Source organism: Rhinatrema bivittatum, chromosome 11, assembly GCF_901001135.1.
Source record: "Rhinatrema bivittatum chromosome 11, aRhiBiv1.1, whole genome shotgun sequence".
NCBI lineage: Eukaryota > Metazoa > Chordata > Amphibia > Gymnophiona > Rhinatrematidae > Rhinatrema > Rhinatrema bivittatum.
In genome coordinates, this window is record NC_042625.1 from 65,731,732 (window position 1) to 65,747,186 (window position 15,455).

General features: G+C 41.9%; 1 protein-coding gene across 2 annotated transcripts in view; it reads right to left on the reverse strand.

Annotated features, from left to right (window-relative positions):
* PPP1R37 (protein phosphatase 1 regulatory subunit 37) overlaps positions 1-15,455 on the reverse strand; it is a 181,536-nt gene that overhangs the window by 42,439 nt on the left and 123,642 nt on the right. For both annotated transcript variants that reach the window (XM_029571627.1, XM_029571626.1), the window contains exon 8: positions 2,876-2,988. In XM_029571627.1, coding sequence (XP_029427487.1) covers positions 2,876-2,988 — 113 coding nt within the window. The remainder of the gene's footprint in view (positions 1-2,875; positions 2,989-15,455) is intronic.

The window sequence follows — 15,455 nt, forward strand, 5'->3', positions numbered from 1 at the left end:
AAAAAGAGAGAGAGAGAACAAGGAGCTACCGTAGTTAGAGGAATCTGTGCAGCAGAGAGGTTCCAGAGGGGGAGCTATCTTAGCAGCTTGGGGAGCTCAGCGAGGAGGTTTTTCAGCAGCTTCTATGCCTGAGGAGGAGACTGGGTGTTGGCTCCATGGCGCTGAGAGACCATTCCCCTGCTTGCCACTGAGGTGTGCATGAAGCAAAAGCATCAAGCATGACCGCACCAGTAGAACAAGCTTCACGGGTGATGGGGTCTAGCGCTGAGACTTTCCCTATCAACGCGGAAAAGCCAGCCATTTTTGATTCCCTGAGCACTTTTGGCGAGAGAGGCAGGGAAATTCCCTCCTCAACTATCACCGGTGGTTCCCTGTCCCGCAGAGCTGCAGAGAGGCACTTGCACCGAGGAGTCGTCTCTGGTTCTGTTAGACGTCTCCTGCTGGTTTTAACTGGCTTATGTGCAAAGTGTGTTTAGCGGGATGCTGGCTCTTGGTCCCAGACTGCATGGATTCTCGGCCAGTTAAAAGACCTAATCTGTTGAGAAGCTCTTCAGGCCGATGATTTTCAGTGCCGGATATTAAATGGATCCGAGCCTAAACGCGCTGAAAGTGCAAACAAGATTTTCTTAGCCCACGGCAGCGGTTCTTTTCCCGCATGTGTAGGCATGTGTACGCAGGGACCTGTGTGTATAAGGCCGCGGCCTAGATTTAAGACTTGAGCGCATATTTGTTCAGATTCTTTATCATGTATTTGCACAGGCTCTTGAGCGCATATTTGCATAGGTACTAGTGCGCATAAGGCCACAACCTAGACTGAAGTGCTTATTTGCGCAGGTACTTGTGCGTGCACAAGACTGCAGCCTAAACTTGTGTGCATATTTGCGCACATCCTGAAGGGATGTGTGTACACACCCAGGCACAGGAGGCCCCTCAGGAGAGCTAGGTGCAGGGGATGAACAGGTCCAAGCACCTTGCCATCTGATAGCAATTCAGTACTCACTCTCTCTCTGTTTCTGTCAGCGCTGTTTAGATGCTCAAAGCGATTTGACTACTACAGCTTTTGCCAATATTGGGACATCCCCTCAGCTTATGGTATTCTCTGGAGGGGGAGTGGAATAGGAGGCGAGGGCAGAAGCTTCCCCAAGAGAAGTTGGAGAGAGCAAGGTTGGACCTATGGACTCCGGTATAGATCCATCCTCCTTCTCCTCTTGATGGAATGTTTCCAGGGCCTGCAGACCTTTCTTCAAGGGGCGCCAGGGAAGGCAAAGCAACCTACTATGTCGGGATTGCGTGCTTGGGCCTCCCATTTGTCAGTCATGGCGGGCAAATGCCGCAGGGAGGCTGTCCCTGGTAATGTTCAAGGGGGTGTGGACCATGAGATATCAGAGGATTCCAAAGGGGAATTGGCTTTCTCACTTCTAGAAGAGGGAGAAATTGCATATGATTGAGAGGTGCTTTGGACTCTGCTCTGATTTTTTCTTTTTTCACAGAGAAGTCTTACTGAATTTGGCTCAGACCCTGAACACGCTTAGGGTGGCCAGGGGTCAATTTAAAGTTAAGCGTCCTGTTTCTTTGACTTGGGAACTGTGGAGGATAAGTGAGTTAAGGAAAGGAAAGGATCTGAAATTGGGCATCCAGCACTTGTTGAATCAAGGAAGATTTTGTTACCACTCTTACATATCAAGCTGGATCTAATGAAGAACTTTGTCAAGGCAATGGACAAAACTAAAGTAGCCTTCAAGTATCTCGGTGGTAAATTTCCAAGTTTAAGTGAAGCTAAGATAAAGGAAGCTATCTTTGTTGGCCCTCAGATTCGTGAACTTCTTTGAGATGATGCATTTAACCGTGCATTGTGTGGCAAGGAAAAGACAGCGTAGAAAGCCTTCCAGATAGTTGTAACACATTTTCTCGGAAACACGGCAGACAACTATAAGGAGTTGGTGGAAAACCTCCGAGGCATACAGAAACCTTGGCTGCACCATGTCCCTAAAAGTACTTTTTTTCCACTCTCACTAAATTTTTTTCCATCAAACTGTGGAGTAGTGAGCAATCAGCATGGAGAGTGATTTCACCAGGACATTGCAGCAATGGAAAATGGTATCGGGCTAAATGGAGCCCATCAATGCTTGCAGACTATGGCTGGACAGTGATAAAAGATGTTCCATTTAAGGTGTACAAGAGACAAGTCAAGAAGAACCGAGAAGCCACTGAATTATGACTAAATTTTATATAGTTTGTGTCATTTTGCTTCATAGTAAATTATTTCTGTAATCCTTTTGTGATTTAATTTTTAAAGTGTTATATAAACAGGACAGATGAAATATTATACATCCATAAATACACAAAAAGACCTACGTTTAATTTTTGAGTCCATAGACAGGTTTGTCAAGATCAAAAGAAGTTGGGTGGAACTTCTAAAGGCTCTGATCCAATCCAAGTAGAAGGCAAGATCTCTTTTGCAACTCAAACTGCAAGGCTTGTTCACCTCTATGAAGAAATGGCTTGGGAAAAAATGCTGAGAAGACAATTGACTAGTTGAGATGGAAATTTGTCACCACCTTCAGCAGGATCTTGGGATGCGAGTTTAGCGCCACCATGTTATGATGAAATTTAATATAAGGTGGATTAGCCACTAGGGCTTGGAGCTCACTAACACTGTGGGTAGAAATGACCACCACCAAAAATATGGCTTCCAGGGTGCATCCATTTCTGTCTTACCATACCTGATAAGGAAAGAATGAGCAGGCTTTACCATGGAGAGTCCTTTGTTATTTCACTGCGAACTCAAAAATGACAGAAATAGATATAACACAGAAAAGAAAAACTGAAGTTAACAATGGTGAACATGAAGGGGCAATGAAGGCAAGCTACTCACCAACATCATGCCCAAGTAGACCATGCCAGTGTGAGTCAGCTGATTATTCCAGAGTACCAGTGTGACCAGTCCTTTCCGCTGCTCCTTCAGACCCTCACAGACATATGCCAAGCCTACAAGTCAAGCATAGTGATTTATTTTATATTCAAATGGTGCCAGATAAAAATGTCAACAGCATAAACATTCCAAAAATTAATTAGGCCAAGCATGACAGCTTATCAGGGCATTCCAATTGGATCCAGTTTGTGCTAATTATGGCAATGCTTCATAATGACATGTAGTGCATGCCAATTCACTGGGAACTGGCCTCAGACCAACAACTCATTTCACACTAGCCAGCAAGCAGCTTTCAAATGGCAATTGCTTTCACAGCTACCAAAACCCAAGCATGATTTGAATCTACAACCAAGACGCAAAAGACCTGACAGACTTATGGTAAAAACTCTTGAGTCATCTATCCAAAAGTCTTTCAACTAATTTAGGCATTCAATGAATACAAGCTGCACGTGTAGCCCACACTGAGCCCTGGGCCTGTTTGAGTTAGTGGCATTATCATCACTTAGGGATGCAAGTTGTTCCCCCTGTTTACCAGTGAAGATTAGAGTTTTCTGCTGTTTGATCATGGCATAACCCCTTGGCTGCACCTATTTTCAGAGAAAAAGCTACACAAGATGAAACTTGCTGGTGGTAACAGTCCATTTCCAAGAGAACAGATGTTCACCTCATTAAAAAGTAACCCATCCCTATCATTAGTGACAGGCAAGAAGAGTAACTTACCCTCACACCCATACAAGTGGTCTCTATACAGGACTGAATCATATTAGTAATATAGGGGTCAATATTCAGCTGCTGAGCGGCTAGTTAAGTTAGCCAGATATACACTCATGCATGCTTATGGAAAGACTGCTTTGAATTTTGTTATATACCGCCATGTATTTCATCTTTGCTTTTAAGATTAGGATTGGTTACATCTTTAAAATTTCCCCCTATTCCTTGTATTATCCAAAAGAGTAAATAACTGTTTCACACTTATCCGTTCAAGTCCTTTTATGATTTTGTAGACCTCTATCATGGCCCCCTCAGCTCTCTTCTCCCTCATAGAGGAGCTGTTCCATGCGCTTTATCATTTTGGTAGCCCTTCTCTGTACCTTCTCCAATGCGACTATATCTTTTTTGAGATGCAGCAATCAGAACTGAACACAGTATTCAAGGGGCGGTCTAACGATTGAGTGATACAGAGGAATTATGACATCCTCCATTTTATTTGCCATTCCCCTTCCTAATAATTCCTAATACTCTGTTTGCTTTTTTGACCACCACAGCATACTGAGCTGACAATTTCAATGTAATATCAACTATGATGCCCAGATCTTTCTCCTGGGTGGTAACTCCTAAAGAGGAACTTAACATTGTTAATTCCTGTTGCATGAGTGTGTAAAGATTAATATCTGTTCTAGTATGTATGTGTGAGAAGCTTTTCAATAATATATGTTTCAGTGTGTGTGTGTGTGTGTATGTGTATATATCAGCTTTCTACTTTTGTATCTGTTCTGGGTTGAGTGTGTGTGAAGCTTACCATGTCTGCATCTGTTCCGGGGGTGTGTGTGTGTGTGTGTAGCTTAATACTTATTTATCTGTGTGTGTGTGTGTGTGTGTGTGTGTGTGTACAAAGGTTACCACTTCTGTATCTGTTCACATGTGTATGTGTGTGTGAGAAGCTTAGCTCATCTGTTGCAGTGTGTCTGTGAAAAGCGTACTACTTATGAATCTCTTGTGGTGTGTATGCGTGTGAGAAAAGCTTACCACATCTTTGTCTCTTTCTGTTTGTGTGTGCCTAGGATTAGCTTACCACTTCTGCATCTGTTCCAATGTGTGTGTGTGTTTGTGTGCAGTTTACCACTTCTGTACCCATTCTGGTGTGTGTGTGTGTGTGTGTGTGTGTGCTAGTGAGAAAATTACCACCTCTCTATCTGTTCCAGTGCATTTGTGTGTATATGAGAAGCTTAACACTTATTTACCTGTTCTGTTTAATGTGGGCCTATGAGAATCTTACCACTCTTTAAAAATCTATTCCGGTGTGTGTGTGTGTGTGTGTGTGTGTGTGTGTGCGTGCATGTGAGAAATGTACCACATCTGTATCTGTTCCGGTGAGTGTGTGTATGTGTGAGTGAGAGAGAAGCTTGCCACTTCATTATCTGTTCCAGTATGTCACAGAGAAAGAAGCTTACCACATCTGTATTTGTTCCAGTGTGTGTGAGAGAGAGCAGCTTACCACTTCTATATCTGTTCCGGTGTGTGTGTTTGTGATATTGTGAGAACATAAGAACATAAGAAATTGCCATGCTGGGTCAGACCAAGGGTCCATCAAGCCCAGCATCCTGTTTCCCCACAGAGGCCAAACCAGGCAACAAGAACCTGGCAATTACCCAAACACTAAGAAGATCCCATGCTACAGATGCAATTAATAGCAGTGGCTATTCCCTAAGTAAACTTGAATAATAGCAGTTAATGGACCTCTCCTGCAAGAACTTATCCAAACCTTTTTTGAACCCAGCTATATTAACTGCACTAACCTCGCCCTCTGGCAACAAATTCCAGAGCTTAATTGTACATTGAGTGAAAAAGAATTTTCTCCGATTAGTCTTAAATGTGCTACTTGCTAATTTCATGGAATGCTCCCTGGTCCTTCTTTATCTGAAAGTGTAAATAACCGATTCACATCTACTCGTTCAAGACCTCTCATGATCTTAAAGACCTCTATCATATCCCCCCTCAGCCGTCTCTTCTCCAAGCTGAACAGCCCCAACTTCTTCAGCCTTTCCTCATAGGGGAGCTGTTCCATTCCCTTTATCATTTTGGTTGCCCTTCTCTGTACTTTCTCCATCGCAACTATATATTTTTTTGAGATGTGCGGCCAGAATTGTACACAGTATTCAAGGTGCGGTTTCACCATGGAGCGATACAGAGGCATTATGACATTTTCCGTTTTATTAACCATTCCCTTCCTAATAATTCCTAACACTGTTTGCTTTTTTAACTGCTGCAGCACACTGAGCCGATGATTTCAAAGTATTATCCACTATGATGCCTAGATCTTTTTCCTGGATGGTAGCTCCTAATATGGAACCTAACATCGTGTAACTACAGCAAGGGTTCTTTTTCCCTATATGCATAACCTTGCACTTGTCCACATTAAATTACATCTGCCATTTGGATGCCCAATCTTCCAGTCTTGCAAGGTCCTCCTGTAATGTATCACAATTCTCTTGTGATTTAACTACTCTGAATAATTTTGTATCATCTGCAAATTTGATAACCTCACTCATCATATTCCTTTCCAGATCATTTATAAATATATTGAAAAGCACCGGTCCAAGTACAGATCCCTGAGGCACTCCACTGTTTACCCTTTTCCACTGAGAAAATTGACCATTTAATCCTACTCTCTGTTTCCTGACTTTTAACCAGTTTGTAATCCACAAAAGAACATTGCCTCCTATCCCATGACTTTTTAGTTTTCTTAGAAGCCTCTCATGAGGGACTTTGTCAGACACCTTCTGAAAATCCAAATACACTACATCTACTGGTTCACCATTCTCCAAATGTTTATTAACCCCTTCAAAAAAAATGAAACAGATTTGTTAGGCAAGACTTCCCATGAGTAAATCCATGTTGACTGTGTTCCATTAAACATGTCTTTCTATATGCTCTACGATTTTGATCTTTAGAATAATTTCCACTATTTTTCCTGGCTCTGAAGTCAGGCTCACTGGTCTATAGTTTCCCGGATCGCCCCTGGAGCCTTATTTCAATATTGGGGTTACATTGGCAACTGTCCAGTCTTCAGGTACAATAGATGATTTTAATGATAGGTTACAAATTTTAACTAATAGATCAGAAATTTCATTTTTGAGTTCCTTCAGTACCCTACGATGCATACCATCCAGTCCAGGTGATTTGCTACTCTTTAGTTTGTCAATCTGGCCTACTACATCTTCCAGGTTCACAGTGATTTGGTTCAGTTTGTCTGACTCATCACCCCTGAAAACCATCTCCGGAACTGGTATCTCCCCAACATCCTCATTAATAAACACAGAAGCAAAGAATTAATTTAGTCTTTCTGCAATGGCCTTATCTTCCCTAAGAGCCCCTTTAACCCCTCCATCATCTAACGGTCCAACCCGACTCCCTCACAGGTTTCTTGCTTCGGATATATTTTAAAAAGTTTTTATTATGAGTTTTTGCCTCTACGGCCAACTTCAGTTCAAATTCTCTCTTCGCCTGTCTTATCAATGTTTTACACTTAACTTGACAATGCTTTTGCTTTATCCTATTTTCTTCAGATGGATCCTTTTTCCAATTTTTGAAGGATTTTTTTTTGGCTAAAATAGCCTCTTTCACCTCACCTTTTAACCATGCTGGTAATCGTTTGTCCTTCCTTCCACCTTTCTTACAGCGTGGAAAACACCTGGACTGCATGTCTAGGATTGTACTTTTAAACAATGTCCATACCTGTTCAACACTTTTAACCTTTGCAGCTGCACCTTTCAGTTTTTTTCTATTTTCCTCGTTTTATCAAAGTTCCCCTTTTGAAAATGTAGTGTCAGAGCTGTAGATTTACTTATTGTCCCCCTTCCAGTTATTAATTTAAATTTGATCATGTTATGATCACTATTGCCAAGTGGCCCCACCACGGTTACCACTCTCACCAAATCCTGCATTCCACTAAGAATTAAATCTAAAATAGCTCCCTCTCTTGTTGGTTCCTGAACCAATTGCTCCATGAAGCAGTCATTTATTACATCCAAGAACTTTATGTCTCTAGCAAGTCCTGATGTTACATTTACCCAGTCAATATTGGGGTAATTAAAATCTAACACACAGGGAGATCTACTGAAGAATTAATGGAAAACTTTTCCATCTGACTTAAGGAAGTTTAAGTTTGAAAAATTTTGTCGCGATGAGCGTGATTACAACAAAAGCTTTGTTTACCCATGGATGGCCAAGAACAACATTGCTAAGTCATCAAGATATGTCACTTTTGACTCAAGTGATGAAGACTCATCCGGTTATGATGAGACATGTACCCGGCAACGCAGAAATGTCAATTCTTCTGCAGTCAAATCCACTTCTTTTTTAGGACAGAGCACACGTGGCTCTCGGCGCCCGTACAACAAACAGTAGACACACTCGATATCCTGCCACTCCATATCAAGACAATTTCGATCCTCCGATGCGAATCACTCGCTCCCAATATGCAAAGAATCCTTAGTTTTAAATTTATCTTCGTGTAATCTAACATCTGTACAACTGAATGTATTAGAACGGGTTTGTTCCCACTTCACGGTCTGATAGATTTTCTTTGCATGTGGCTTTGTTTCGGTTTGCCCAAAATTTAAAATTAAAAAATATTTTTTGAGTTACATCCACCGACCTTTGATCCATCCATCATATCTAACCCTTCTACTTGGGTTCCCCCTGGTCCTGAGGACTGGCCATAAAAGTCTTTTAGCAATTGGTTTCAAAAGATATTGCTTCTCTACAGACTTGTACATCTACTCATTCATTTTCAAATTTGTTATGAATAGAGAGAACTGCTCTTCAGGAATTACGTTCTGCTAAGGATGTAATTATCAAACCGGCGGACAAAAGCGGTAAAATTGTTTTACAAGACCACTCTGATTATGAACAAGAAATCTGTTGCCAATTGAATGACACTCGTTTTTACAAACGCTTGGATCAGGATCAGACTATTGCAATACAACAAGCGATTACTCAAATAGTAAAAGATGGGACCAAATCTGTTTTTTTGACCTCAAAGGAAGCAAAAGTTTTAGTCAAGATTCATCCTCGTGTTCCCATATTTTACACATTACCAAAGATTCATAAAAACCTGCACCATCCTCCTGGTCGTCCGATAGTTTCCAGCTGTGGATCTCTATTAGAACCATTTTCCCGGGTTATTGACCTTTTAGCACCATTTGTCCCGTTGATGTCGTCCTATGTGAGGGATTCCTCCAATATGATTGTCTTCCTAGAACATCTGGAGTTCGATACTACAAATATCAAAATGGCTACTTTGGATGTCGAGGCATTATATACTTCGATTCCTCAGGATGAAACTTCAGAAATTGCTTACACTTATTTTGAGAGACGTCCCAGACCTCATCATATTCCTAGTGACTTTCTTTTTCATTTGCTACAGATAGCTTTGAAGCAAAATTCTTTTGCTTTTAATCATGATTTTTTTCAGCAGATTTGTGGGACTGCCATGGGGGCCACCATGGCTCCAGACCTCGCAAATTTATATATGAATATTTTTGAAGAGCAATGGCTTACTCATCATCCTTTTGAAAGTCACTTGGTCATCTGGAAATGATATATTGATGATGTTTTTGTCCTATGGAGAGGTGATGAAGATAGTTTTAAGTTATTTTTGGAATGGCTTAATTCATATAATCCTAATTTAAAATTTACTGCCAAGATCCAATGTGAATCTATTTCTTTTCTGGATATCAAGATCACCATGCTTGATGGCAAATTTGTTGCCTCTTTGTTTTGGAAGACTGTAAGTTCCAATACATACTTACATTTTGCCAGTGCTCATCCCAGAAACTTCAAATTGAATCTTCCAGTGAGTCAATTCATCCGTCTAAGATGCTTGTGTACCACTACAGCTGATTTTGAGATTCAGTCTAAGTTATTACGTGACCGTTTTTTAGCCCGTGGTTATCCCCGCTCAAGTATTCACAAGGCTTATCTGTGTGCCAAATTTGCCCAACGTGAGTGGCTTTTTATTCCACGTCCCACAGATGACTCCTCTCGCCATACTTGCATCTTGCCCTACTCTTCTGATGCCCATTTGATTCGCAAATCCATTTTGAAGTATTGGCATGTACTACAAACACATGATATTTTTCAAATACCTCTGAGGATTACTTTCTCACGCACCACTAATTTGAGAAATATTTTGGTGAAATCTGATTGTTCTATTTTTCCTGATTCAGATGACATCATTACAGGATCACACAATCGGTGCAATAATTGTTCAGTACGTGTTGCTTCAATGTCTATTCAGAATTCTTTCATCTTGAAAACAGGTTACAAGATCTTTTTGAAATACAAAACTACATGTATTTCTACAATGGTGATTTATTTGATTCAATGTCCCTGTGAGCTTCTCTTTATTGGAAAGACCAAGCGTCTTTTAAAAACTCGGATGATAGAACATCGGGTCTAATATAAATCATGCCCTAGTTGATGAACCAACGGTATCACATTGTATCGAATTTGGACATTGTTTCAATGATCTTTCTTTTTGTGCCAATGATCACATCCCTCCACATTGGCGCGGAGGTGACCGTGAATTATTACTGCCTCAAACTGAACAACGATAGATTTACTGATTAAATACTGTGATTCCACATGGGCTAAACACTGAACTTGACTTACATGTGTTCTTAGGGTGAAAGAGCTCTTAAACTCTGTTTCTCTAATTTTGACAGAGTCCATGATGAAAAAGAGGATGCATCGTCATTGATGTTTTGCATTTCAGTGACGTCATACAAGAACTGGATATTTAAAGAGACGCAAGCATCGGCTTCAGTTCCTCCTTTCCAGTGAAGAGATGGTCGAGGCGCAGTGTCCATTTTGAAATGGTAGCCTTTGATACTGAGATAAGTATTTTTTCATCTTCTTTATTGGCGTATTTTAAAACAGTATTATTGTCATTTTCAGGTTAAGACTATCTTGAAATTATGTTTCCATGCCCCTGTGGAAGCTGTGCTGCGAAACACCGGCCGTGTTGGGCTGTTTGTTTATAATGTTAAAGAGTCTTTCTGGTTGTTCATTTATAACGCTAAAGAGACTATCATTGACATACTGAGGACATACTAAAGATATAAAAAAGAAAAAATAAGCATTTTTGAATTAAAATTAAAAAATTGTTTTGAAGGTGAATGATTAAAAGACCGGTTGGTTTCTTTGAAGTTACACAACGTCAGGTTTGCTGACACCTTCATTTAGGCTTTGCTATAAGTATTGATTTTTTGTTTCCACTTTTTTCACAATGGTAATTAAAATCTCCCATTATTATTGCACTGCCAAATTGGTTAGCTTCCCTGATTTCTCTTAGCATTTCATCATCTGTCTGACCAGAAACACTACATAGAGCAAGGCACTGTCGAAAACTGCTTATTCTTCCATAATTGTTCTGGTGTATGTGTGAGAAGCCACTCCTCTACTGGTTAAGGTGTGTGTATATGTGTGAGAAGCTTACCAATAACATATCTGTTCCAGAGTGTGTGTGTGTGTGTGTGTGTGCGCGCAAAGATTACCACTTCTGTATCTGTCTGATGTGTGTGTCTGTGAGAAGCTTAATACTTCTGTATCTGTTCCAGTGTGTGTGTGTGTACGTCAGAAGCTTATCACTTCTGTATTTGTTCTGGTATGTGTGTAAGAGAAGCTTAACACTTCTGTATTTGTTCCATTGTGTACGCATCTATATGTGCCGGTGAGAAGTCTACCACTTCTTTATCTCTTCTGGTGTGTGTGTGTGTGTGTGTGTGTGTGAGAAACTTACCACTTCTGCTTCTGTTCCAGTGTGTGTAGCTTACCACTTCAGGTTCAAGTGACAACCACACTTGGGGAGTGGGGACACATGGGCACGAGGTGAGTGCCCATTCCTTGTGTCTGTATATGCCGCAGTGATACATGCAAGTTGGGATGGAGGAGGGGGAAAGGAATATAATACTGAAGACAACACATCATGGTGTGGGTGCAGTTAGGAGAGCTCTCCAAAGTACCCATAGCCTATATTAAGGTTGCAGAAGCTTGCAAAGCCCTCTTGCACCTCGACTGTCAGCCTCGTCTGGTCCATCAGCATCTCCCAACCTTCACTGTTGTTTCATAGGTGTTTGCCCTAACCTGCCTGCCTGGTCTGGTTCTGTGGCAGTATTGGCAGTTTTCGACAGTGCCTTGCTCTATGTAGTGTTTCTGGTCTGTGGGCTCATCATTCGGCCGCGAAAGACCCAACAGCTTGCAATATCGGGCTTTAGTTCCAGAGGGCTCTCAACAATGCCTGCAGTAATGGCTGTCATATATATATATATATATCTTTAAAAAAGGGGGGGAGGGGGGTGGCTGAGAAGTTGCAAAGAGGGAGTCTCTCCAAGACCGATCTCAGTGCTTTGGTTGATTCAGAGTAGGAGCTGGTGATGAGGGTAGGTGTGTTAGGGTGGTAGGGGGCTGGTGTCGGGAGGAGGCTCCCTGGACCCAGAACCATGATTGGCCTGTGGTACACTGGCCAGCTCAAGGTTGGGGGCAGTTGGATCTGGAGCGGGTGATGAACCCTTAGTGGGTTGTCCAATTTTGGGGGCTTCTTAATGGTATTCGGTGCTGGGGTGGGGCGCCTCATTGCGGTGGGACTGTTGTTGTGCGTATGCATGTGAAAAGAGTAAAGGAAGGGAGATGTACAGTTGAAACAGGGCATGGGGAGGTTGCTGAGGTTGGGCAATGTATTCTTGTGGAGAATCCAATGCTCATCAGACATCTCTATAATTGTGCCTGTCTAGTCCTGTGCCGCACCCTGATGGTCGTTATGCCGGGTGGTGAGACACCTGGTTGGACACTATGTTGGATCCTCACCATGTGTGTGCAGCCATTTTTAATTATCATCGGGTCACTTGGGGGTGATGTCCATCCCATCGACCCTGCAATGCAATTTCCAGTATGGAGACTTGTGGCACTCTGCAATACACTGTATGCATTGACATGCTGATATAAGCAATATATATATATGCATGTATATTAAAAAGGGAGAATCCTAGCTGGTGCTGCTGTGGTTATTTTGGATATTTACCACAGCTTTAATACAGATTACAAATATAGATAAAAATAGAAATAAAACTGGGAACAGCAGACACTCTTCAATTTTCATAAGCACAGCAGCCCATTGGAGGCAATTCATAACTGGCCACCAATACTTAGAGGAAATGCAATGTAAGCCTTAGGCTGAGGGCATACCAGTCCACTATGGCTACCAGATCTCATTCCCAGTAATGAGAGAGTATTATAATGAATGGCAGATAGTCAAGATCTAACTATTGTGTGTCCCTCCAAGATTTTTCTTCTTAAAGTGCTTACTCCATAATACAATATGGCTCCAAGGCATAAGTAGAAAAGATCTGACCAGGAGAAGTCATGAAATGCTAAACCTGAAAAGCAGAAGCTCGACACATCCACAGTCATGAGAAGCAGTTCTGCCCATATTCCCAGAAGTGAGCAACAAGCGCTGGAGGCCTTAATGCTGGAAATTCGACAGCAAGTCAAGACCCATGACACCAAATGAGTACACCAATGCATGTCTGTGATCTGCCAGCAGGAATTGGCCAAAAATGCCCAGGCCCCCTTGACCAGAAGAAACACTGGCTCTTAGTCACTTGGTACAGAATAGCTCCGAGCAACCCCATGGAGTCAAGGTCCCTGGTAAGTCCTTTACATGCAACATCACGTATCCCATACATTCATCTGATTCGGAAATGGCACCAAACCTTTTGTCTTAGCCAACATTATGCAAAACACACTAGCGTCGTTCAAAAGGAAGAAAACGGCCAAATAAGTTGACTCTTCTGGAAACACCTGGAATGTAAGCAGTAATAGTGAGCCCCCCAGAATTGGGGTTGCGGTGACAATGAGTGCAACTCAGTCTGGTGGGTCTATGCTGTAGGGTGAGTGAAGACATTCTCTGTGGCATCAGCACCCTTGCCAGGGGTGTGCCAAGAAAAATAAAAAAGAAAATCTGGAAGCATGACTTTACTGATATTTTCTCCCTCATCAGGGATCAGAAGGGAGAAAATAGTGAGCCAAAAAAGCAGAGACACAGCTAGTGAGAACATGGATAAAAGGCCGAAGATATTTAAAAATATCTACAATTGAGTCTCCATGTTCACATATTCATGACCGTGGTGGAGGAATGTGAGCTGAAGCAAGCCCCATATTTAGTAAGGTACCTGGACACCATCAGGCAATCGCATAATGATATAAATTATGATACAAAATTCTGGAAGAACATGGCTGAGGACAAATCAATTTCTTGGACGCATTGGCTGCATGAGATGGCTTTGCAGAGGTCACTGAGCAACAAAATAATTTCACAGACATAAGGCAGTATTTCTATATGGGGAGGTGAGCCATCTGTAGGCTTTTCAACCCCTGCAAGTTCCGCCACGCTTGCTCCAATTGTGGGGTCCTCACCCAGCTTTACAAGGTAGAGCCCCCAGGGATTGTCAGCAGCATGTCCAACAGGTGCCCAGAGGCCCTCGTGGTCCTAGCACCCCTCACTGGTCAAATTTAGGGCCTTGATTCCATGGCTGGACCTTTGCCTCTTAGACCTCAAGCAAAGTTAATAGTAGCTGATTTCATGCATGGTTTCTGTATATCTTGCACAAGGTCCCCCAATGTCTACAGGCTCCTCAGAACTCCTCAGGCTCCTCAGAACGTGTTGTCTATCCTAATACACAACGTGTTGTCTATCCTAATACACAAAGCAATGGCCATGAAAAATACTGAACAGAAGTTTTCCATGTGGCATATAGCCAGCCCTTTCAAGGATCTTCCATTTCTTGACTTGATCATCTTTCCAAAAAAGGAACTGGGTAGGTTTTGCCTGATACATATTCTATCATACCCCAAAGGTCTGTCAATCAACAATAGTATTGACCTGCAACTATGCACAGTTCAATATGCTTCCCTGGACCATTAATAGGCATCATTCACCATTTTGATAACCGGACACACTATGCAAAAACTGACACTGAATCGGTCTTTTGATTGCTCATGGTGCATCCTGAATCATTTCATTTGTTAGAGTTTCAGTAATATTTCAACAAATGCATACCGATGGGCTGCTCAATAGCCTGCACATATTTTGAGGCATTTATTTTCTTCTTGCATTGGGTTGTCAAGTAGTCCTCAAGGTGCAAAAAGAGTTCACTACCTTGATGATTTTCTACTCATCAGTAAAAGTGCCTCAGTTTGCAGTCCCTGTTGGAAATTTTCCAAAGAAGAGCTGCTGAATTTGGTATTCCACTGGCTTCTAACAAGACAGAGGGCCCTGTTTCAACAATTGCTTTTTTGGGCATCAAGCTTAATATACAACAAAGATTGTCCAAGTTACCTCAGAAGAAGTTTGTTAGTCTAAAAGAAGCCCTAACTTTGGTTAGTCAGGCTAGAAAGGTAACCCTTGGGCAATTTCAATTGCTTATGGGATTGCTTAGCTTCGCTCGCCGAGTAATCCCAATGGGCAAAGTGTTTTTTGGTTTGGTTTTTTTTAAAGAATTGCCAAAGCCAAATCTGGTGTTCAAAATAACATCACATATTAGGAAGTATATCAAGATTTGGAAGATATTCTTGCAGTCATTCCATGGGCGGTCTATATGGCAGGAACCCCACCCCAGGTTTAATAGATAGTTACAACTGTTCATGGTTGCTTCAGGGGGCCAAGGTTTCAGGATATACTATAAGGATGCTTGGTGTGCTGAGGTGTGAGAATGCAGGATAGTCAGGGATGTAACATTCCTGG